This window comes from Parasteatoda tepidariorum, chromosome 9, assembly GCF_982258835.1.
Source record: "Parasteatoda tepidariorum strain Cologne lab strain chromosome 9, Ptep-v5.0, whole genome shotgun sequence".
Lineage (NCBI taxonomy): Eukaryota > Metazoa > Arthropoda > Arachnida > Araneae > Theridiidae > Parasteatoda > Parasteatoda tepidariorum.
Window position 1 is genome coordinate 97,869,957 of NC_141763.1, and position 24,526 is coordinate 97,894,482.

The window sequence follows — 24,526 nt, forward strand, 5'->3', positions numbered from 1 at the left end:
TCCAGTATCACAAAGTGCTGGAATTTCAATTTTTGTGCCATCACTTCCCGACATAATCATATCACAAAAATATAAAGAATATAATTGTCATTGATCATTAATACCATTTTCAACACCATTTCCAACATTTTTGTTACATTTGTTTTGAGAAGACTTATTATAATTTTCACTCTTTTTGTCATATTTGTTTCGGGAAGATTTATCAGAAACAGTTCCGTGGTGAGTTTTTTCAGTTGATCGTTTCATTTCATTACTATTATATTTAGACTGATTACTATACTGATTGAAACCAGCCCTATATGGGTAATTATAATTTCGTCCCATATAATGCTGTTGATCAGTCTGGTATCTGAACTGTCCGGGACCACTCTGATAATTATTTGAAAAATTTCTTTTTACTTGTGGTGCATTATTTGTAGCGCGTCTCTGCAAAGTAGGAGAAAATTGTTTTGATTTCATACCTGTCTGTTTATTTATACCGATTCTTAAAGATTCAAATTCATCTAGTTTTTCTGCCAAATTTAAAGAACTAACTATTAATAGCTCTGGATTAAGTTTATACCTTTTTAATAATAAGGTTTTTATATGTGAATAATCATGAGCCAATTCACCCGGTTCCCGTGTTAGTTGATTAACAATATCATAGGGTAACATATTCAATAAATAAACAACATATTCGGTTTCGGGAATATTAGCCAATTTGGCCTTAGTTTCGAAATTTTTAAAGTACAAAAATATCTCATCTTTATGGGGGTCAAACGGTTGTGACAATCTCATTAAGGAAATGTTTACATTAGATGAATTTACACTTGAACGTGTTTCCTTATCATTACTATGAAAAGTTAATTTATAAAGTTCAAGTTCTTGATTTTTAGCTTTTAAAATTTGTAATTCTTGCATTTCTTTCTTTTCTTCTAACATACGATTTACAATTTCTTTGGTTAACCCCTCATTGTAATTCTCATCTGATATTATTTTTTTTCTGATTTCGGAAACTGGTTCGGTATCACTTACTAATATTCCTAACTCCTCTGCCAAAACAATTAAATCAGCTTTTACTAGTTTACCTAAATAGGATATATCTTTGTCATTATTTTCTAGACTTAAAACCTTGTCTCTTAAAAGTTGTAATTCTGATTTCTCCCGTTTTTCTTCTAAAATTCTATTAACTATTTCTTTAGTTATAGATTCGTCATAATTTTCTTGCGTTACAATTTTATTTCTTATCTCTGGAACTGTGTTATTTTCATTTACATCTAAATCTAATTCGTTCGCTAAAATTACCAGTTCCGATTTAACTAGTTTCCATAAATATGCCATTTTTCACAACAATAATTATCAATAACTTAAAAATAAGATACTTATATGTGCAATAAGAGAAATGAAAATCAAAATCAATTGAAAATAAAAATCAAAGTATTACATTTTTTAAATACCAATACACTCTATATACTTTTTAAAATTGCTACACACTCCATAATAAAATATAATTTCTATTTATAACTATCTTCAGTATTGTAATAAAACTATTATTTTTAGTTCAACAAAATTATTTTCAAAACTTACAGATCTTCATCTGTTCAACAAAGCGAGTGCACAGTATAAAAAAAAGCACAATAGTCAGTCCCTTTCCTCCTTCACTCTTCAACATTTTTCTCCTGCGAGAGTCAGTCTTTTTCCTAGGGCGCATTTAGAACAGGGGCGTCAAAAATCATCACCTCCGCGAAGACACAGGGCGGAAATAAGGTCATCTCTTCGGCGAACACATAGGACGGTAATAAGGTCATCCCTCCTTCGACGAAGTTCACCCTCGGATCTCCATCGGGCTTCAGGGGGGCAAAAGGAACCTCCGACTTTCCGTCCCAAGCAGAGAAGGGGCCGATAACGGGAGTTCATCAAACTTTTAATGTTGCATCTCTTAATTCCAGTTCATTCATTCAAAGCATAAATTCTTTGCAATAATCTTTAAATTCGCTTGCCATTCCATTGGGTTCCGGGCTGAGAGAATCCTGTCGACTTTGATGTAGTGCTTGTTCTCGTTCTTTCTCGTAAACTCTTTAGCAGTCGCTTTCATTCTTGAATCATTATTTTGTTGATTCCAATTTTCGCAGTCATTTTTTTATTTTTAATATCCTTTATATAAGGATGACAACATAATGCATTTTCTGTGAATTTATTGAATAAAGGATAAGGAAATCTATTTACAAATTATGTACAAACGGAGCAGAGGCTCCGGGACACATCTTTACCATTTCATTTCCAAAATATAAGTGTACCTTCTTTAACGTAACATATGTTCATGTCATGTGATCTATATAACCCAGATGTTAGAGCCGGTGTCTGGAAGATCTTAAGACCAGATGGAGATGAACTAATATCTCAACAGTCTTCATTTTCATGGGAATTTGGTTTCTTTGAGATATTTTATTGCGCGGGTGGATTCATTTTACAAATAAAGATTTCATCGCTATTCAACGGGACTAAATGTATACGCGAAGAGCCAAGTTAAGTATGTGAAAGAGAAATTTAATGTTCTCAGAGACCAGATAAGCTTATTTGCAGATAGATATAATTCTTTTTGAGTTTAGTCTTAAAAGATCCTTTTAATTTTATAAAGCTAGTATTTTAGATACTACAATATCCCCCCTCTCAAAGGTGTTGACCCGGAGGTGATCAGGCTCCACATCACATCTCATTGAGGAAAGATCAAAATCCTTACTTACCATCTTCTATTTAACTATTTAAAATGAATATTAATCTGGATGATTCAGATCACATGATCTGAATTACAAAAACAATCTAGAAATAAAAACAATGTTCAAATATAATGTTAACAAAACATATGAAACTACCTCAATTGCAATGTTTTCATACTAACTCTCAAAATTTTAAAATAGATTATATAAAACATTTATAAAAACACTCAATATTCTACTTCCTAAGATGCTAAAGTAACATCTACTTTAAAAATATAAATATAAAAATGTAGTTGCAACTAAACAATAGGCCTTAAAAATTGCTACGTACGTTTAAGTCCTTGTGACATAAGTCACTTGATTGAGGACTTATTAGCATGCTGATAAAACTTCATCATTATCCTAAATCTCTTTCAAAATCTCTTAAATATTCATCTCACAGAGCTTTGAAATACTCATAAATTTTCCCTCTTCTGTTACACTTTGAAATAGTTATTCAAAATATTCTCTTTAACTAACTCCTTAAAATACTTCAAGAAAAAAAAAACTAACTTTCCTCTTCATTTCTATAAATCTCAAATACACTACTTAATCTCAGTAATCACTATTCTCTCTAGTACATATCTTACAACAACTTTTCTTATTTTCACAAAATAATCAATTTTAGTACTCATTCCACATCCAATATTCATTTTTTAGTACTCATTTCCACAAACAATATTCATTTTTTAGTACTCATTTTCACTAACAACATTCATTTTTTAGGCCTAAAATTTAAAAACTCAATTTCTTAAATATTTTTGGGAATCGTTGCCACTTCTCATTCTTTGTGACTACATGTCACTGTATAAAGTATAAACACCTTCATAAAATACAAACATCAAAATATAAAGTAAAGAAAAATACAATTCCAAACATAATTTCCAGTTATGGAAGATCCTGGCAACCTTAAGTGTGTCATCATCAATTATATGCATTTGTGGTTTAATATTTCCACAAAGACAAAAGAAAAGATAAAGCTTCGTCCACATAACCTGTATCTCAGGTATGGGTAAGCACTACGCGGGTTTTCACTAATTAAGGGTCGGATCTTCCAGAAAAGGGGTAATATTTCTTATCATCATCATCAATATATATGACAGTTCAAACTTAGTCTTAATGTATAACAAAATTCATAATTTTTCCTTCAATAATTCTTCTTATTAATATTATTGATAACAGTTCAGTATCATTTTTAATAAATAACAAAATTCGAATTTTCCTTTTAGCAAAATTACAAAAATATCATAACAGAAATTGACTAAAATTTACATAAAATGTACTCTTAATTTTCACCTTCTGGTGTTAAATGAAATTCTTCAACTGGATAAAAATATCTTAATTTGGAAGAGTGAACGATTTCAGTTTGATTATTATATTTATCTATCTCAAAGTTTACATTAGAAAGTTTCCTTAATATAGTGTAAGGGCCTGAATAAGGAGAAGTTAATTTTCTAGTGTTAGGGTATTTATATTCTTCCATTATTACCAAATCTCCTTCTTTAAAATCTGCATTTTTAAATTTTAAATCGTATCTAAGTTTATTTTTCAAATGACGTTCCTTGGTTTTTTCGAAAGCTATTTCTTTGGCTTTTTCGACTGGGGGGTATAAAGGTTGATCAATAGGGGAATCAAAAGGCAAGGAGCCAAACAATAAATAAGCAGGTGGAAAAGTTGTAACAGCATGAGGAGTATTATTATATTCAGACACAACTTGATCAAGAAATTTAGTCCAAGGAATCTTTTTAGAAAAGTTATTTACTTTACATTTTAATCTAGTAACTATTGATTGTCCTACCCTTTCTGATTTTCCATTGCATTGTGGATGGTGACTAGTTGTGTAATAAATAGGAATTTATTGAAGTTTTTTTTTTTTGTATCAATACTTTTTAAAGAAGGGTTATTTTTCAATAGATGGCACCACTATGATAAAATTTAAATGCTATCAAAATTATATTTTAGGAGAAATTTTTATTGATCCTTTTAAAATTGTATTTTTGGGGTAGATTGTGGATATAAATTGTATTGATATTTAAGGAGCTTTAGATTATCACTTTTATGGCGTGTTAGTGGGTTTGTAGCTGGTTTTTCTTATGGATCTTTTTTTTTGTTCTGACGTCCACTGGATGCGGGATGACTTTTGAGCGAGTAAACAGGTCAGTATGGATGATTCCGCCTTGCTGAGAAAAGTATAAGAGGCGTGAAGAGTGGCTGAAAAAATAGTAAGACGGGAGTGCCTGAAAAAGTAGTACGACGGGAGTGCGGATCGTGCCCGATGGAATGTTGAGTTGAAACATCACCGCTGACAAGATCTATCATGGCTGTTAGAAGTATGTTCTGAGCCGGTATCATCGAGTATGAGTTTAGATTTAGCTGGAATCTCGGAATGAGTTCATCTAGGCGGAAATGCTGAAAGGTTGATATTTGGAAAGAGTCCCTGGATACCGCGACTAAGTAAGCCACATTGATCGGATGAGCTGTTGCCTGGAAAAAAGTTGATCTGAAGCCTCAGAATAAAACGGGATATGATAGACGGAGTGTCGCTAGATTCAAGACGGTTGACAAGAAGTGAGCGTTCCTCGGCAGCAAATCGAGTATTTCTAAAGAACTGAATGGTGGTCGGAAGGTAAAAGTTCTCCTAGTCCACAAGTCTAGCTGCAGGCCCGGTGGGCGTTCCAGAAGGTGATCTGCAAGTTCCTTTGTATTTATAAACTCTAATTTCTTGCCTTTTTAGTAACTTTTTAGAAGAGCATTTTATTCCGTATTTTAAATTATTTCTATCCGATGTTAAGATACCTATTTTAAGATGAGCCTTGGATATTTAATTTTAATTATCTGCTGTAGGAATACAAGGACTTAAAGTTTAAATGTTTTTGTAAATTTAGAATGAGCTAGTATTTTTATTTCGTAAATGTCTCTTTTAGTGTGAATTAATTTAATGTTATGCATATGAAATTTAAAGGTGCTTTTTATCGAAAAGTTTCATCTTGAGAATAACCATTTGGAAATTTAAAAGTGTATAAATTGAAATTTTGAGTGCACATGAAGGCATCTGGAAATGATCGGGATTGTGTTGGTTGTTAATTTATAGTTATAATAAAATTTACTTTTTATTGTTAAAAGTTTCATGTACTTCATTATTCAAGTGTCTATTTTTGAACCTGGGTAACCGTTACCAAAATTCAATTAATAAATCACATCCTTGCCAAAGTTTGAAGGGTAACGGTACAGTTGTCAGCAACTGTTTTACATTATGATTTCTCAAAAATTTCTTAAATCGACTAGAAGTAAAGGCTGGGTTCCTATCAGTTAATAGAGCCTTTGGGGCATAGGATGTAAATAAAGGCTTCAACAAATTCGAGTACACTTCTGATGTAATATTTTTGCTACAAAAAGCCCAGATATATCTGGTACAATGTTCAATTACAATGTTCAAATATTTTTTAGAAGAGTTATAATAATTAAAACCACCTACAGCAACCAGTGATATTAACTCAAAAGGTTCTTTGCAGGGTGGCATTGACTGTAACAAACCGTATTTTTTCAAGTGTGAGATCTTATTAAACTGACAAGTTTCACAGTGCTTAACATAATTACTAATGTCCTTAATAATATCTGACCAATAATAGTATGGGGAAATAATGCTTAACATTTTCTTTACACCTGGGTGACCATATTCTTCATGTACTTTTGAAATTAATTCTTCTCTTAAGGAAAAGGGGACTACAATTTTAATTAAACCCTTTTTACTTACAGTTAAAATATCATTAATTTTCTTAAAATTAGGATTATTTACATTATCAAGCCTTTGATGTTCAATTAATTTTTCTTTTTGAATTAAATGAGTTGGATAGCAATTATGGTGAGAAATTTTATTTCTAGAGAGCATATCTGCCTCATAATTAGTACTTCCTTTTTTATATTTTATCTCATATTCATACATTGATAACTTTAAAGACCATCTAAATAATCTACCTGTCAAATGTTTCACATTTCTCAACCAAATTAGAGCTGCGTGATCTGTATGTATGGTGAAAGGTGTTCCATGAAGATAATGTTGATATTTATCAAGAGCATCTACTATTGCTAAACATTCTAATTCAGTAATTGAATAATTTTTCTCATAAGTTCTTAATTGCCTCGAATGGAAAGATATTGGATGTTGTGTTCCATCCGGGTGCTCTTGTTTAAGGACTGCACCTATAGCCTCACCAGAAACATCTATATACAAATGACATTTTCTTTGTGGGTTGAAAAGACATAAAACTGGTTTGGAAATTAACGCGTTTTTTAACTCTTCGAATGATTTTTGACAGTCTTCAGACCAAACAAACTTAGCATCTTTTTTAAGTAATTTATTTAACGGCAATCTTAACTTTGCGTAATTTTGAATAAAACGATGATAAACATTAATCGAACCTAAAAACCTTTGTAATGACTTGACGTTATGAGGAGGCAGAAGTTTTTTAATTGTTTCTATATTTGCATCATTAGGAGAACATTTACCTTCGGAAATTTCATAACCCAAAAACTTAATACTTGTTTTACAAAAATCACACTTAGAACCTTTTAATTTGATATTTTCTAACCTACAAATTTCGAAAATTTTTCCTAAATGAGCTAAATGCTCTTCAAGAGAATTACTATAAATTATAATATCATCAAAGAAATTTTTAGCAAATTTAATATTATGTTTTTGTAGTATTTGGCGGATAGCTCGCTGAAATATACTTGGGCTGTTCTTCCATCCAAATGGGAGTCTTACCCACTTATATAAGCCAAAATTAGTGGCCATCGCAAATTTTTCAGTGTCACAATCTCTAATTTTTAAATGCCAAAAACCTGAACATAAATCCACTTTAGAATAATATTTTGCATTCGTTAAGTCATCAAGAACATCATCAATTCGAGGAATCGGTTCAGCATCTGCTTTGGTTATTAGATTTAATCGCCTAAAATCTATACAAAGTCTATTTCTTTTTCCCTCATCTTTTCTAGTAACCATCGTTACAGGGGCTGAATAGGGACTATGTGAAGGTTTAATAATATCATTTTCTAACAACTTTTTAATTTGTGTCTCAATCTCTATATTATCTTGAGGAGAGCAACGATATGGACGTAAAGATATTGGCAATTCAGAAGTAAGAATAACCTTCTGAGGCTCTAATCTTATGAGTCCAACATCATATCTATCCTCACTAAAAATATCATTATATTTTTCTCTTAATAAGGATAGTCTCTTATCTACTATTTCCTGTGGTGTATTACAATCCACAGATTCAAGTGATTTAGAATATTTACTCGTTGGTGATGAGCAAAGACTATCCTTAACTACACTGAGACAACACTTTGAATGAGTTACAATATTTTTAGAGCATTTTAGTTCATTTTCACCTTGAATAACAATTCTTTTATCAAAATCTAATTTAATATTAAATACGTACATGTCAGGTAGTGATAGCAAACAATAATTCAAATTCGTATTAATACTATACATCTTAATTTTATTTGTCAATTTACCGATACAAACATCTATTTCAATTAAATCAAAATCATGAATTGTGCCTTGTGTTTGTTGCAATGGCACTTTATCTTTTTCTTCAATTTTTCTATAGTTAATATTTTTTAATAATTTTGATGGAACAATTGATATTGTTCCTCCAGTATCACAAAGTGCTGGAATTTCAATTTTTGTGCCATCACTTCCCGACATAATCATATCACAAAAATATAAAGAATATAATTGTCATTGATCATTAATACCATTTTCAACACCATTTCCAACATTTTTGTTACATTTGTTTTGAGAAGACTTATTATAATTTTCACTCTTTTTGTCATATTTGTTTCGGGAAGATTTATCAGAAACAGTTCCGTGGTGAGTTTTTTCAGTTGATCGTTTCATTTCATTACTATTATATTTAGACTGATTACTATACTGATTGAAACCAGCCCTATATGGGTAATTATAATTTCGTCCCATATAATGCTGTTGATCAGTCTGGTATCTGAACTGTCCGGGACCACTCTGATAATTATTTGAAAAATTTCTTTTTACTTGTGGTGCATTATTTGTAGCGCGTCTCTGCAAAGTAGGAGAAAATTGTTTTGATTTCATACCTGTCTGTTTATTTATACCGATTCTTAAAGATTCAAATTCATCTAGTTTTTCTGCCAAATTTAAAGAACTAACTATTAATAGCTCTGGATTAAGTTTATACCTTTTTAATAATAAGGTTTTTATATGTGAATAATCATGAGCCAATTCACCCGGTTCCCGTGTTAGTTGATTAACAATATCATAGGGTAACATATTCAATAAATAAACAACATATTCGGTTTCGGGAATATTAGCCAATTTGGCCTTAGTTTCGAAATTTTTAAAGTACAAAAATATCTCATCTTTATGGGGGTCAAACGGTTGTGACAATCTCATTAAGGAAATGTTTACATTAGATGAATTTACACTTGAACGTGTTTCCTTATCATTACTATGAAAAGTTAATTTATAAAGTTCAAGTTCTTGATTTTTAGCTTTTAAAATTTGTAATTCTTGCATTTCTTTCTTTTCTTCTAACATACGATTTACAATTTCTTTGGTTAACCCCTCATTGTAATTCTCATCTGATATTATTTTTTTTCTGATTTCGGAAACTGGTTCGGTATCACTTACTAATATTCCTAACTCCTCTGCCAAAACAATTAAATCAGCTTTTACTAGTTTACCTAAATAGGATATATCTTTGTCATTATTTTCTAGACTTAAAACCTTGTCTCTTAAAAGTTGTAATTCTGATTTCTCCCGTTTTTCTTCTAAAATTCTATTAACTATTTCTTTAGTTATAGATTCGTCATAATTTTCTTGCGTTACAATTTTATTTCTTATCTCTGGAACTGTGTTATTTTCATTTACATCTAAATCTAATTCGTTCGCTAAAATTACCAGTTCCGATTTAACTAGTTTCCATAAATATGCCATTTTTCACAACAATAATTATCAATAACTTAAAAATAAGATACTTATATGTGCAATAAGAGAAATGAAAATCAAAATCAATTGAAAATAAAAATCAAAGTATTACATTTTTTAAATACCAATACACTCTATATACTTTTTAAAATTGCTACACACTCCATAATAAAATATAATTTCTATTTATAACTATCTTCAGTATTGTAATAAAACTATTATTTTTAGTTCAACAAAATTATTTTCAAAACTTACAGATCTTCATCTGTTCAACAAAGCGAGTGCACAGTATAAAAAAAAGCACAATAGTCAGTCCCTTTCCTCCTTCACTCTTCAACATTTTTCTCCTGCGAGAGTCAGTCTTTTTCCTAGGGCGCATTTAGAACAGGGGCGTCAAAAATCATCACCTCCGCGAAGACACAGGGCGGAAATAAGGTCATCTCTTCGGCGAACACATAGGACGGTAATAAGGTCATCCCTCCTTCGACGAAGTTCACCCTCGGATCTCCATCGGGCTTCAGGGGGGCAAAAGGAACCTCCGACTTTCCGTCCCAAGCAGAGAAGGGGCCGATAACGGGAGTTCATCAAACTTTTAATGTTGCATCTCTTAATTCCAGTTCATTCATTCAAAGCATAAATTCTTTGCAATAATCTTTAAATTCGCTTGCCATTCCATTGGGTTCCGGGCTGAGAGAATCCTGTCGACTTTGATGTAGTGCTTGTTCTCGTTCTTTCTCGTAAACTCTTTAGCAGTCGCTTTCATTCTTGAATCATTATTTTGTTGATTCCAATTTTCGCAGTCATTTTTTTATTTTTAATATCCTTTATATAAGGATGACAACATAATGCATTTTCTGTGAATTTATTGAATAAAGGATAAGGAAATCTATTTACAAATTATGTACAAACGGAGCAGAGGCTCCGGGACACATCTTTACCATTTCATTTCCAAAATATAAGTGTACCTTCTTTAACGTAACATATGTTCATGTCATGTGATCTATATAACCCAGATGTTAGAGCCGGTGTCTGGAAGATCTTAAGACCAGATGGAGATGAACTAATATCTCAACAGTCTTCATTTTCATGGGAATTTGGTTTCTTTGAGATATTTTATTGCGCGGGTGGATTCATTTTACAAATAAAGATTTCATCGCTATTCAACGGGACTAAATGTATACGCGAAGAGCCAAGTTAAGTATGTGAAAGAGAAATTTAATGTTCTCAGAGACCAGATAAGCTTATTTGCAGATAGATATAATTCTTTTTGAGTTTAGTCTTAAAAGATCCTTTTAATTTTATAAAGCTAGTATTTTAGATACTACATAATATATATATATATATATATATATATATATATATATATATATATATATATATATATATATATATATATTGCGCATAAGCTTCAAGTAAATGGAGCTCATAAAATAAGTTCGAAGTGTAGATAAAACAAGGGGAAAATTTCAGAACGATGAAAAAAGAGGAAAAAAGGAAAATAATAATAAAAATAATAATAACAAAAAACCGGGGGGGGAAAAATCCGAAAAAAGGGACAAATTTTTTTTCAAGAATCCGGAAAATAAAAGATATAATCTCTTCATCAGCTCACACGATTATATCAGCAAAAAGAGTGCTTTCTAATATTGTATCAATATAGCTAAAGCAAGATATATCAATACAATAGTGTGAAGAGTAACTCAAAGTAATAAAGATTAACAACTGGAAAAAAGTCGCCATGGATAGGAGACGTTGGAGGCTACGCGTGGTTGAGGCAGCCAAGGCCTGTAAGGGGCTGTCGTGCTGAAGAAGAAGAAGAAGAAAAAGTGTGAAGAACACTAAAAAAATTTTACAAAAAAATTACAACAAATAAAATAGAACACAATAAGTAAAAATAACATAACACAAAATAAAAATAACACGTAAAAACAGAAAATGAAAGAAAAAGAAAAAACAGAATGAAACATATTCTGTAAAGCGAGTAGCGAATTCAAATGAACTTACATGAACGGGAAATTTTTTAAGAATGGTTTAAAATATTTTCGTAACAAGATTGCCAGACTGCAAAAAATGAAAACAAAAGAGCAAATTGACATAAAAGTGTAAATAGACGAGTTTTGTATTAAAGTGCGTTCTTACTGTATTACTGAAGTGCGTTTGATTTGTTAGTTACCAAGGAGCCCGAAAATGGATGTGCGCAAGGTAATATTATACTGGATAATTTAAAGAAGTTGACAGTAAATAATTTTAGAAAATAAATATTTATTTAAGAAAAAAATATGAAAGAGAAAAGAGAGAGAAAGTCGAATTGCATGTTTTGCACATAATTTTAGCCACGGATTTACCCGAAATGGATTTGCACATGGAAAAATTATGCAAATTAACAAAGAAATTTTTAGCTAATAATTTTAGCCACAGATTTGCCCGAAATGGATTTGCACATGGAAAAATTATACAAATTAACAAAGAAATTTTTAGCAAATAATTTTAGCCACGGATTTGCCCAAAATGGATTTGCACATGGAAAAATTATATAAATTAACAAAGAAAATTTTTAGTAAATATATCTACAATAATATCCGATTAACTCAATGATTTTATACAGAATTTAATTACTTTAGTTGGGTATCCATTGCTTTTTTATCAAATTTTGAAAGAGTTTATCTATTTGTTTTTTGGCTAAATAAATATTACTACATATTCTTTTAATTCTATTCATTTCATTAAAAGTGGTATTTAAATAGATGCTTCTGGAAACGTTAGAATTCCAATAATTAGTTTATTTATATTAAAATTAAAATCATTTCCTTTATCGTATAAATCAACAAAGCAGATATTTTCTTCTTTTATAATACCCAAATCCAAAAAGTTGAAATTAATATTATCAGTATGATTACGAAGCAAGATTAATTCCTCGGGGTAAATATTATTTAATAAAATAGATCTCTTGATATCTCTTGATAAATAGATCATAATCTTGAAAATTAAAGACAATTAAATCATTAATAAGTCTAAAAACAAATTTAATACTAAGAGTATAATTTTTTTCATAATAATGCAAAAATAAGTAAGTTAAGAGAGATGAATAATTAGATGCTTGTGATATTTCATCAATTTGAAGAAATACATCTTTTCCAGTGTAAAGATAATTATTAAAAAGACAAAAATTAAATAGAATTTCCCAATAATCCAAATCGCAATAAAGGATATTTTTAAAATCATAGTAATAATTCAAAAGGACATATTTTAGTTTGGAAAAGGAAATGCTATTGGATCCTGGAAAATGCTATCCTGGAAATCAAAAGTCACAATAGAATTAATTTAATAATAATAATATTTATAATAATATTATAATGCTATTATAATAAAATAATAATTATATTTATTACTTAGTATTGTTTTTGTTTTTTTTAAATAATCGATAAATTCTAAGGTATACAATTTTATACATCGTTTTAAAGTATCTAATTTTACATGGCGAATTTTTAAAAAATCGTACATTTAAAATTTGATTGCAAAAAAAGGTATGTTAATTCAGAGAAAGTATGTTTTAGTGTCTGATTTCGTAACTTAAAACATCGTCTGCTCCAATTAATTAACATATTTCCGGTCACCCCCTTGAATCATTAAGATTAAGTTTTAGAACGTGAAGATCCGTTTATTAGATCAGAAATTACTCTGGCTGGCTCATTTTTCGGGGGGGTGGGGGGACTATAAAATAATAAAAACAAAGAGAGAACAAAGTGACTCACCAGTATATAATGAATGGTAGAGTGACCCCGAGTAGAAATGAACTGGTCCAAATAATATAGACATCCTTTGGTACATCTTTTGTCCACTGCATTATTACAGAAACTTTCAGCCAACCATGGGAGATGGAAAGCATATCTCTGAGAGGTTTTATATCTACACGCGTTTCATGTCGTTTATCACTTAAAAAAACAGTTTTTAGACAAAAGAAGAAATACTCTTTGCGATAAGCGTTTCTCTATGCTTAAACAAATTTCGTCAATTATTTACTGATATAAAAAGAGAAAATGAATGTCTCTAGGTATTCTTGAAGATTTAAAAATATTATTTGCTTTAAAAATATGAACATGTTTACCCTGATTCGCAGCACTCGGCCACTGCGGTGTTTATTGCTTGGCTTTATTCACATTTATTTATTATTATTTATTCATTCATTTATTTCTTATGTTTATTTTTCACTTGTTTACTTACTTATTTGTTTGTTAGTTTTCCAATCTCGGCTACTGCAGTTTTTGTAGTTTTTTTTTCCTTTCCTTTATTTTCTTCTTCTTTCGTTGGCAATCTATCGTTTCCTATTCCATATCACTTTTATTTCCTTATTCACGTCCGGTGTGTCTTGAAAATGGGCGTCTATTTTTGAGCGCACAAAAGTTGTCGACATTTTCATATTCTTAAAGCAAATTAATTTTTTAAATCATCAAGTATAACTTTCCGCTTCAGTATCTTGGGATTATTTAATTGAGTGTAAGTATTGTTTATGTTAAAAAAACTGCACCACCAAAAAAAGTCTTTTGCACTTGTAGTAAAACTTCATGAATTACTTCTACTAAATCTCAAAATGGTAAGAGGCGTTTAAACGACTTGGGTAAGGTGTCTAACATGCGTTAGCTCCTTAATATGCAATATGCCTATTATATATTTGATTTAAAAACTGCGTTGAGCAGCTGACTCGTTTTTTGATTTACGACTAACCGTAGCCTTGTCAGGTTGAACCTAATCCAGAAGTTTGACCAATGTTTGATCCAGGAACTTCTGGATCAAACATTGGGACAAACTAGCCTTCGTGGGAGGTGTTTTTGATGAATCTAACTCGAATTTGCGTTTCACGAACTCCTAAATACGGGTAGATCGACGGCAGAGGGAATTACAATTCATGATCCGTCTACCCATGTTGCGTCAGATGGATCACAACGGATCAATATTTAGCTGTGTTCGGTGCAAGCCGGAATCAAAATTCGTATCCCAACCAGTCATCGGTGGTTGATACAAATTCCGCAACCAGCAGCTTCTTTCCCCTGAGCCACCACGATTCGCCTATTGCAGCCGAAAAAGATGGAGTCAATCCAAAGCTCACGTGAAGGTTTTATAATGAATACAGTGAAAAATCAATAGCCTTCTTTTCCTGCAAAAAGATTGAAAAATGACAGTTGCTGCAGTAATGCATTCATTATTGATCCACCATTAAAAAGAATAACTTCATAAAAATATAATCGGAGTTACGGTAGCTCAGACGATAGAGCACTAACCACCCAATAGGTTAAAACCCCAGTGATGGCTGGACAATATGAATTCTAATATCGACTTGCAGCGACCACAGCGCTGACGTAAAATATTCTTAGTGGTAGACGGATCATATATTAGATGCCATCTGGCTAACAGTGGGAAGCTTTCGTGGTTTTCCTCTTTGGCAAAGGGTTTAGAGCACTAAACACCCAGCAAGGCGATCAAAGTTCAACTCCCAGTAATGGCTGGACCATATGAATTCTAATCTCGAGACTCGCAGCGACCACAGCGCTGACGTAAAATATTCTTAGTGGTAAACGGATCATGGGTTAGAGTTCCTATTGAGCTAACCGTGGGAGAATTTTCTCTCCATGTGACTCATACGTGGGTTAGTTCCGAAAAAAGTCTTTCACGAAGGATAGTTTGTTCGGTTGATTGATCCATTAGTTCCCTCGTCTTCTAGGTTGGGTTTAACATGACGAGGCTATTAAATTGGATAAAGATGGTCGTAAACTAACACATGTGTTGTCTGTTCAACGCAGGTTATAAAATAAAATTTGATTGCAATCGGAAAGCCTTTCGAGGCGAAAGAAAATTTTTCTCATATCAAATCGTTTTTATATTTGATAATAGTTTGTTTGTTTTTAGGTCAACTACTCCATTTTATCATAAGTCGGATAAGTTATCTCTTCTTTCTTTTTTTACCCTCCCCACAATTAAATGAAGCCGTGTTAATCGCCAACGAAAAAAACACGGAAACAAGAGAAAGGAAAAAGCATCCCCTTGACCTTCGCGTCTTATTTCTCTTCATGTGGGCAATTGCGATGATAAGTTGGGATTAAATAATACCCTGTAGCTTATAAAGAACGACAAAGGGTATCATGTTTCTGTTTCTGATAGGAATATTCTTCTGTTATTTTCTCTATCTAATATGGTAAGCTTTTATTTATTGAAGTAAATAATTAGTTTATGCATTTTCATTTATTTTTAAAATCTTGAAGAAAAAAAATTAATAGTAAACCTGATTATAAAATATTGATTATATTGAGCAAGGGATTTGGTTCTTTAAATCAGTGGTTTCAAAATGGTACTACATGGAACCCTAGAGTTCTGTGGAAAAGTTTAGGTGGTTCCGAGAATTAGGACTTTTTGTAAACAGTTTTTTTAAAACATTTTTGAAACCAACCTCATTTAGATCCAATCAATAATCCATTAATATTTTGAGAATGGCAAGTTTTTTTTTTTAAAAAAAGTATGATTTCTCTAATAACAATGTATGGAATAAGTTATAAAAAAGACCGTCTCTACAAAATATACTATTTTCCCTCGAGCTTTTAAACTCAAAACTAAGTAACTAATTTTATTAATAAAGAAATATACTTACCTAATTATAATTTTTAGTTTGTTAGTTTTAGTTTGAATTTCAACGAAAATCACATTTTGACTTGTTTCATTGATTGTGAGATTACGTATGTACACTAAAAACAAATTCGTAGATGGACTGTATTCAGTTCCAAGACTGACTGCGAATTCAACTGTCGGACATAAAGCATAATTTAAGAATATAGATTACAAGAGTATGAAGAATTTCATTCCTCTTAATTTATTTTCTAACCGGTGTTAAACAGCCGACTATCAATGTTCAACTGCGTAGCCTTGTAATTTTGTGCCCGACACAGAAGGCAACACTTGGATCAAGCTTTGAGATAAACGAATTTTCGTGGAGGACAACCCGCATATGCGTTATACTAAGAAGAAAGCCACGAAAGCCACGACGACAAGGGGACTCTAACCAGTGATCAATCTACCACTGAAGATATTTTACGTCAGTATTGTGGTCGGTGTGAGCTGGGAGCAGAATTCGTATCAAAAAGCCAATGCTGGGATTCGAAACAGAGTTTCCTCATTAGAAGGTGAACGCTTTATCCCCTGAGCAGCCACGGCTCTCATTCCTCTTATTTTATTTTATAACCGTCGTTAAATAGCCGACCCAATTTTGAGTTTACGGCTGTCATTGTTCAACTCAAGGGCCTTGTAATTTTGAACCCAATCCAGAAGACAAGGAAACTCCTGGATGAAGTATTGGGAAAAATTTGCCTTCGTGGAGGACTTTTTGATGGAACTAACGCGCATTAGCGTTACATGGAGAGGAAGACCACGAGAACCCCCCACGGCTAGCCTAACGGCAAGGGGACTTTTACCCATGATCCATTGAGAATATTTCACGTCAGCACTGCTGTCGGTGCAAGCCGGATGCGGATTCGTATCGACCAGTCATCGGTGGGATTCGAACCCGGTTCACCTCATTGGAAAGAGAACGCTTCATCCCCTGAGTCACCACGACTCAACTATGTCATTTATAACTTCTAGATTCATCAGAAGAAGAGCCGCCTTTGATATCCTTTCATTTATAACATGTAAGAATAATTGAAGGCGTTAATGGTTCCGTCAAAATGGCAATTTCATTTGGCAAAATGAAAATCTTCCCCTTCCAAAATATTCGCAATGCCTCTGTTCGACGGATTAGGATTCTTGACTTTAAAAGTATGGAAATATATATATATATATATATATATATATATATATATATATATATATAAAACATGTTATATATATATATAACTCATGTTGTTTTATATATATATATATATATATATATATATATAAAACAACTCCTATAAAACAACTCCTACTTTATTACTAATTAATTATTCAAATCGAAATACTTTCTCACACTTTTAAAAGCTACATCCTGTTTCTAAATCTATTTTTGGCCCAACTATGCATAAATTTAAATAAAGATCTTTTTTCCCTTTTAAGCCGTGGGAATCACTCGAGCAAGTTCATTAACCAATAGTAATTTCTGAGATTTCCCTCTTTTCCCTAAATAGAGACATTTTAGGATTTTTTGCAAGATTTTCCCTACCAGAAAGACTGTTTGCTGATGGAGTAAACATCACTTCTTCGCTCCCACTCAACTAAGAATGATCAAATAAAAGTTACTCTGATTTAATTAAAATCCTGTGTCTGTTTTCCTGCTCGGTCCGACTGCATCATTTTACATATATATATATATATATATATATATATATATATATATATATATATATATATATATATATATATATATATATATATATATATATATATATATATATATTGTAGAAAACATTTATTATTCATTCAATATTTCAGGCATTCTTCTCAAAAGCAATTATATTGGAAAAAGAAAGGTGTACCTTATGCCAAAACCATTCCTTTAATTGGCTCTGTACTAGAGAGCTATGGAAAAGTAAGCTTTTCATCATTTTATTTCGAATTAACTAGTATTTTATTACCTAACTACAAGGCGTATGAGAACCACCCCACAGTTCCTGGTTGGCCCACTCACAGATAGATTGTGTTTTCAAGTGAGCGTTCAAATTGTTAAAACGATCCTGTGAAGTGCGTTCATCAATGCTTCACGATACTGTGACATATTGGTGGAAACAATGCAATTCAAAACAGTCAAACGTGTTGTGTTGCCTCTCCATACTATTGGTTGTCACTCAAAGCTATATTCAACCGTTTGGTGGGAAGCAATTCACCACCCGCCTTGCACCCCCAACCTTGCCCACTCCTACCACTTTTACCTACCTCGCCATTCACACTACCACTTTTTCCTGAAATGTGATCTTGGGAGGAGGGCAGTCCAAAGTTTCAACTCCAAAATTTTAATTTCAATTTTTGCGTATTTCGCTATATCTCGAGAACTTTTTTAGCGAATTGAAACATTTTTACACACAATTATAAAATTTGTTTATTTAAGGATAATTCCATGCAAAATTACTATTAGTAAATATTTATTATATTTTATTATACAATGTACGAAAAAAAATTTATTGTAAGGTATACATTTTTTTACATAAATTTAAAAAATGTAATTTTACATGTAAAAATATCAAATTTGTGCAAAGTCGGTCGAACCATTCCTGAGAAATCGAATTTCAAACATTCGACTTTTTTAAAACTCGGATCATTAAAAGATCCCATCGGATAAAAAGTTATTCAGAATGGTCTGTTTATTTGTTTTTATTTGCGCACTTAATACAGTGTCATTTTTAATATTTTATTGATGATGTTTATGATACAATTGAAAAAAATCTTATTCATTTTATATTTCAGACTTTACAAGAAGTTGATAGAAACAGACATTTTACTCTGGGTCCCATTTACGGGTACTTTTTTTCATGATTACTTTTTCAAAATGTTCATTTATAAAACGTCTGACTATGATCATAATAATATAAGAGTGTTCTTTATTCGAACCGGGTATATTACATTATAATATGTTTCATAATTAAACACCCACAAATACAATAGATTGTATATGGACACTTGTTTTGTTTTACTGTGAATGACCGAGAGCATGAAAACCGGTGAATGACAACAATTGCCTTTCAATGGACGGTAATAAAATAACTCTGCTTTGTGTATTTCAGAAGAAGCCTCTCCACATGAACCGGTTTTTGTTTATATTCAGAGGAGGTAAATATTTACGTTTCGATTAACAGTATAGTTCGTCTGAAATAAGAACTCCCCTAGACATGTAGTTTGGATCTGTGGCGGTGACTGTGGTAATGAGGTATGACTATTTTAAGTAGGGGTGTGGGGTCATTGTTTTGTAGTTGTTTCGGATCGGATCGGCGAGAAAAAGGGAATCTCTTCGGTATATTGTATTAGTCCTAGAGTGAAGCTACCCTCCCTAAAATGCGCCAGTCTTACTTCCATTGCACCAGACGGCCCCAGACTTTGCGTCGGGAAGAGTTCTTAGCTTAGACCAGTGTTTCTCAATGTGTTGTACGCGTACCCCCGGGGGTACGCGTTCTTATGCGAAATATCTTGCAACAAACGAAAATTTCACAAATTTTTATTAAAAAACAAAGCCAGCATGAAAATTTACGATTACGTATTTTTCTTTTGCTATTTTTTGCTGAGTTAACAGTTAATAATTAGTGGCGTCAACAGTCAGTTGTAATTTTTAACTTTTGTAAAAAATTTTTATAGTAAAGGTTTGTAATAAATTCTACTTATTTTGATTATTTCAATAAAATATAATTTTTATCCTTAACATAGAATTTTTTACCGAAAACTTTGTACCAAAAAAGAAAAGCAAATATATTTTTTTAAAAAAATACATTCATTTTCTTATTAGTGGTACACAGCGTTACGAAAAATTTAGAAAGGGTACACAAAAGTCATAAGTTTGGGAAACACTGGCTTAGACAAACTATAGCTACGTCCCGAAAGGAAAAGGTGACTAGATGTCCATTTATTGCGAATATTGATTAGTAAAAAGCACTTAGTGTTGTTTTTGTAAGTATATATACCATGCAATTTTTTTTTATACCATGCAATTTTTTTTTTTGCATCTTAATACGTCGCTTTAGCTTTAAGACCTACATTCTTATAAAAATGCATGTTTTAATGCGCTCATTCACTCTTCCAAGTTTGTCAAATAATTGTAGAATCACCCTGAATCATTCGTTTTACAGTGACGGGTTAACTTTAAATAGACGTGCCAACTTTTACTCTTTCCGAGGAAGAACTTCCTAAGTGGCAGTGAAAGACTAATTAAAATACAATTGTAAATGTTATTATTAACTTCTCATTGTTAACTTAGTTAACTTTTTATTGTTGACTTTGTAACTTTTTATTGCTAACTTAACTTTTTATTGTTGACTTCGTAACTTTTTATTGTTAACTTAACTTTTTATTGTTGATTTTGTTAACTTTTTATTGTTAACTTAACTTTTTATTGTTGATTTTGTTAACTTGCAATGTTAAAAATATTAACTTTTCCCGTTGGTTAACACTCACTCTACTATAGTTACCACACATTCTTGTTTCCATAACTTGCTATCATATATTTACATTGATTTATTTGCATTTAATAGTAAACAAAATCATATTGAATTAAATTTATAAATCCAAGAATTAAAAAGAAATTTAAAAGACTCATTACCTCCTTAAACTTAAAAAATGAAATACTACGACCCATCCACAGTGGTTGGCAGCTACATGACATATATAATATTTCTTATATACTTATATAATTTAATAATATTTCAGACACTTTGAGGGGAATCGACCTCATCTGTCTGTAGCCGATCCAAAGCTGCTTAGAGACATTTTTGTCAGAGATTTTCCTGTTTTCACCAATCGACGAGTAAGTTTCATTCCGTCGAATTTTTCCATGTACTTGGGTTTTTTTTAAACAAGTAATATGATATAAACATGAAACCAGTGGTTGGAAGTAGTTCCTTTTATCCGTAGTGTGTAGCTTTTTAAAGAAGTACTGTAGTGAGTAGTGCGATACAGAAAAACAGTAGTTAGTAGCGATTCCCGGCAACTTCTCTTAACGTTAGTTAAATAAAGAAACAAACAGCAAAAAAATTTAGAATCTTATTGGTGCAAATCCTTCGCGGGCCCGTCAACGTAAGCAATGCCTCTGTGACCGAGTGTTAATAAGATCTACGATATATGAGATCACTTCTGCAGAGGATTCAAAAATATGATTTCATGTCAACGGATCATCCTCATGGATGTTTTCTAAACGGTCACCAATAGCTTATTATGCAGCTCTAGTGTGACGTAAATAAAGTACCTACCAAACAACCAGGCAATATTTTACAATAAAAATAATGTATTCCGTGAATGCATTATCCGATTTAAACTTACTTTGACATCAAGATTTGTTCATGTATTAATTAAAATAAGATACGGTATCAGTTGTTGTTACGCTAAGAGGTTGTCGCGGTACCCCGGTGAAAAATCAAGAGGTTTTCGACTGTCATTTTCTGACAACGCTACAACTTAACTCTGAAGAGGACACTATACCACTGGAAAAACTTTTTATTGCAAATTCTCTTTCATCCCCAGAAGTAATTTAAAATTCATAGTATAGAAAAAGTATGTTCAGACAAACCTAGAGTAGGCATGAAATTTCAAATACTGAAAAGAAATATTCAAGATATTAAAATGAAAATAAATTATGAGAAGAAAACTTAAGATTACGTAATGGAGAAGTTCCCTTCCAATAATTTGTTTAAATTTCGATATTTTTTTTTTTTTTTCAGAAGTTAAAACTTCTCCCCTTACTCTAGGTTCGCCAGAACTCACTTTTTCTAGACTTTAAATTTTAAATTGAATATGAATGTGAAAGAGAATTTGCGATGAAAAGTTTCTCCAGAAATATGGCGTCCTCTTATGAGGAGGGCACTATTTAAAAGGCCATTTAGTGATAATTTTGCCCAACACAGAAAGTCACCTTAAAAACACATCGTAGAGATTGAAATCAGGGGACAATTTTGAAATGTCTTTCTATATTTACTTGCAAACTTCCTTCAAAAAAATAAAAAATAAGTAAAAATATTTAAGTGAAAAAAGACATGCCCCAAAAAGGAGAGATTATACAATTTTTTTGTGAGCTTTTTTCTGAATTACATTGCAGACTCACGCCTGAGTGATTCCAAAATGTTTTTTTAGCTACATATATAAGTAAATGGCAACAGAATTCCTTGAATCGACGCTGCTTACTATATATTCCCAGACCCCCTGCTAAGTCAAAAAAGGAGCACAACTTAATATTCAAGTGAGAAAGAACAAGCCATTAAAATCAGTCAAATCATTGAAGAAGACAGAATGGAAAACATCAAAACCAGATTTGTTGCCGCAAGAAATTTAGAATTGTTTCTACCTATCACCTTTAAATGTTCATCCATCAAACAAGTTTTGATCTTTTTAGTCTTCCTTTCTCGGTAAACATACATCAGAATTTGGCAGCGCTTTCATTTTTTTTTTCCGACAAATGTCGTAATCCCATATGTTAGTGCTTTTTTTCTAATTTATTTAGTACAAAAATTGTAAGAATATGTATTAAAGTTGCCGGTAACAGTGCAGCCTATATTATTGAATTTGTAGATTTTTGAAACAGGCGATGATATCGCAGATGTTATGGTGTCTAATCTTCAAGATGAGGATTGGAAGAGGGTGAGGTCTATCCTCTCACCAGTTTTCTCAACGGGAAAACTCAAGAGGGTAAGTATGATTCCACAGTTTAAATTTTTCACTATCAACCATGATTGGAAACCAAAACAAGTCATAATTATTTAGAACTATCTATTTTAAATAAATAAATCACATTCACTCTCTCAGCACTTCAAAGACTCCCTGTGTAGTTGGTGACTGATGCACATTAAAATTCTGTCGAGTCGCAAAGTCCTCCATGTTCCCATAACAAATCAATACCTCTGGGGGCACAGGATTGGAGATCGATTGTTCTCTGATGATTCAGGTCAAAATTAAGATCTGTAGATGAATGAATGAATGTATGAATGAGTCCGCCTTATAAACAGGTGTGACGGATGGTGTGGCAGAAGTCGAATTCTTGGCCATAGATGGCGCTACTGAAAAACAAGAAAAACACACTCTGCCTTATATTTGCTCTGTTTCACCAAACAAGCTTGCCCGTGCGGCAAGTAGCATTAGAATCAACCAACATTCACTCTCAAAAATCCATAAAATCAGGCAACTAATTAACAATCTAGCGGACTTTAACGACTCGTTCTTTTTTATTTTTTTCATTTTGGCTATTTTTCTCTTGGTTATAATTGGTTGCAATTATAATGCTAACTTTTATTACTTTTAAAATTTGTCTCCTGAATTAAAAAATGCCAAATCGACTTGATTCTCAACAGAGACTAAGTAACCTGTCACAATTCATTTAAAAATTGTTTTTTTCTTTCTATAACTGTCGTTAAAAAGCCAACCCAACGACTATCAAAGTTCAACTCCGTAGCTTAGTAATTTTAAACCCAATCCAGAAGACAAGGGAGTTTTGGATTAAGTATTGGGAAAAATTTTCCTATGTGGAGGATTTTTTCATGGAACTAAAACAAGCATTTGCGTTACAAGCAAGACCACGAAAACCTCCTACGGTAAGCCCGACGGCAAGGGGATTCTAATTCATAATCCGTTTACTACTGAGGATATTTTATGTTAGCATGGTGGTTAAGGCGAGATGTGTGTGCAGAATTCGTATCTACCAGTCATCGCTGGCATTCGATACTGAGTCACCTCATTGAGAGGCAAGCGTTTTAGCTTCTGAGCCACCTTGATCCCCTGAGTCACCACGGCTTGTCTTAAAGCTTGAAGTGTCTAAAATAGGAGGTCAAATTTTTAAAATGCTAAAATTTATTATTCATTTATTTTTCAGTCTTAGTAAATCTCGCAGCAATGTTATTTGGCGTTATTACTTAAAACAAAATTTTTATACCATTTTTACTCAACTTTTTAAAATAAAATTATGACCCTGTTTTTTTTAAACTTTAGATAATGAGCGTTTTCAATGACTGTTCTCGGACTCTTGTGGATAACTTCAAAGAAATGGCGGATAAGAAAGAGCCAATTAATGTTAAGAAGTAAGAATCACTTTTTTACACTCTGCACTACATTTAACAGTACTTGCCCTGAAAGATTACCCAATGACTATTGTATACTTATCTCAGTTAGACAGGAATCGTTAAAA

The 24,526-nt window shown here is 31.9% G+C and overlaps 2 protein-coding genes across 2 annotated transcripts in view; one reads left to right on the forward strand and one right to left on the reverse strand.

Annotated features, from left to right (window-relative positions):
• Nucleotides 1-13,653, reverse strand: part of LOC107436862 (cytochrome P450 3A11-like) — a 57,745-nt gene extending 44,092 nt beyond the window's left edge. Inside the window, exon 1 of the mRNA XM_087152475.1 lies at nucleotides 13,458-13,653. Coding sequence (XP_087008601.1) covers nucleotides 13,458-13,591 — 134 coding nt within the window. The 5' untranslated portion in view covers nucleotides 13,592-13,653. The remainder of the gene's footprint in view (nucleotides 1-13,457) is intronic.
• Nucleotides 13,654-15,688: 2,035 nt separating this feature from the next.
• LOC107438734 (cytochrome P450 3A18) overlaps nucleotides 15,689-24,526 on the forward strand; it is a 28,301-nt gene continuing 19,463 nt past the window's right edge. The window contains 6 exon segments of the mRNA XM_087152476.1: nucleotides 15,689-15,892; nucleotides 18,154-18,250; nucleotides 19,123-19,175; nucleotides 21,070-21,166; nucleotides 22,921-23,037; nucleotides 24,331-24,419. Coding sequence (XP_087008602.1) covers nucleotides 15,840-15,892; nucleotides 18,154-18,250; nucleotides 19,123-19,175; nucleotides 21,070-21,166; nucleotides 22,921-23,037; nucleotides 24,331-24,419 — 506 coding nt within the window. The 5' untranslated portion in view covers nucleotides 15,689-15,839.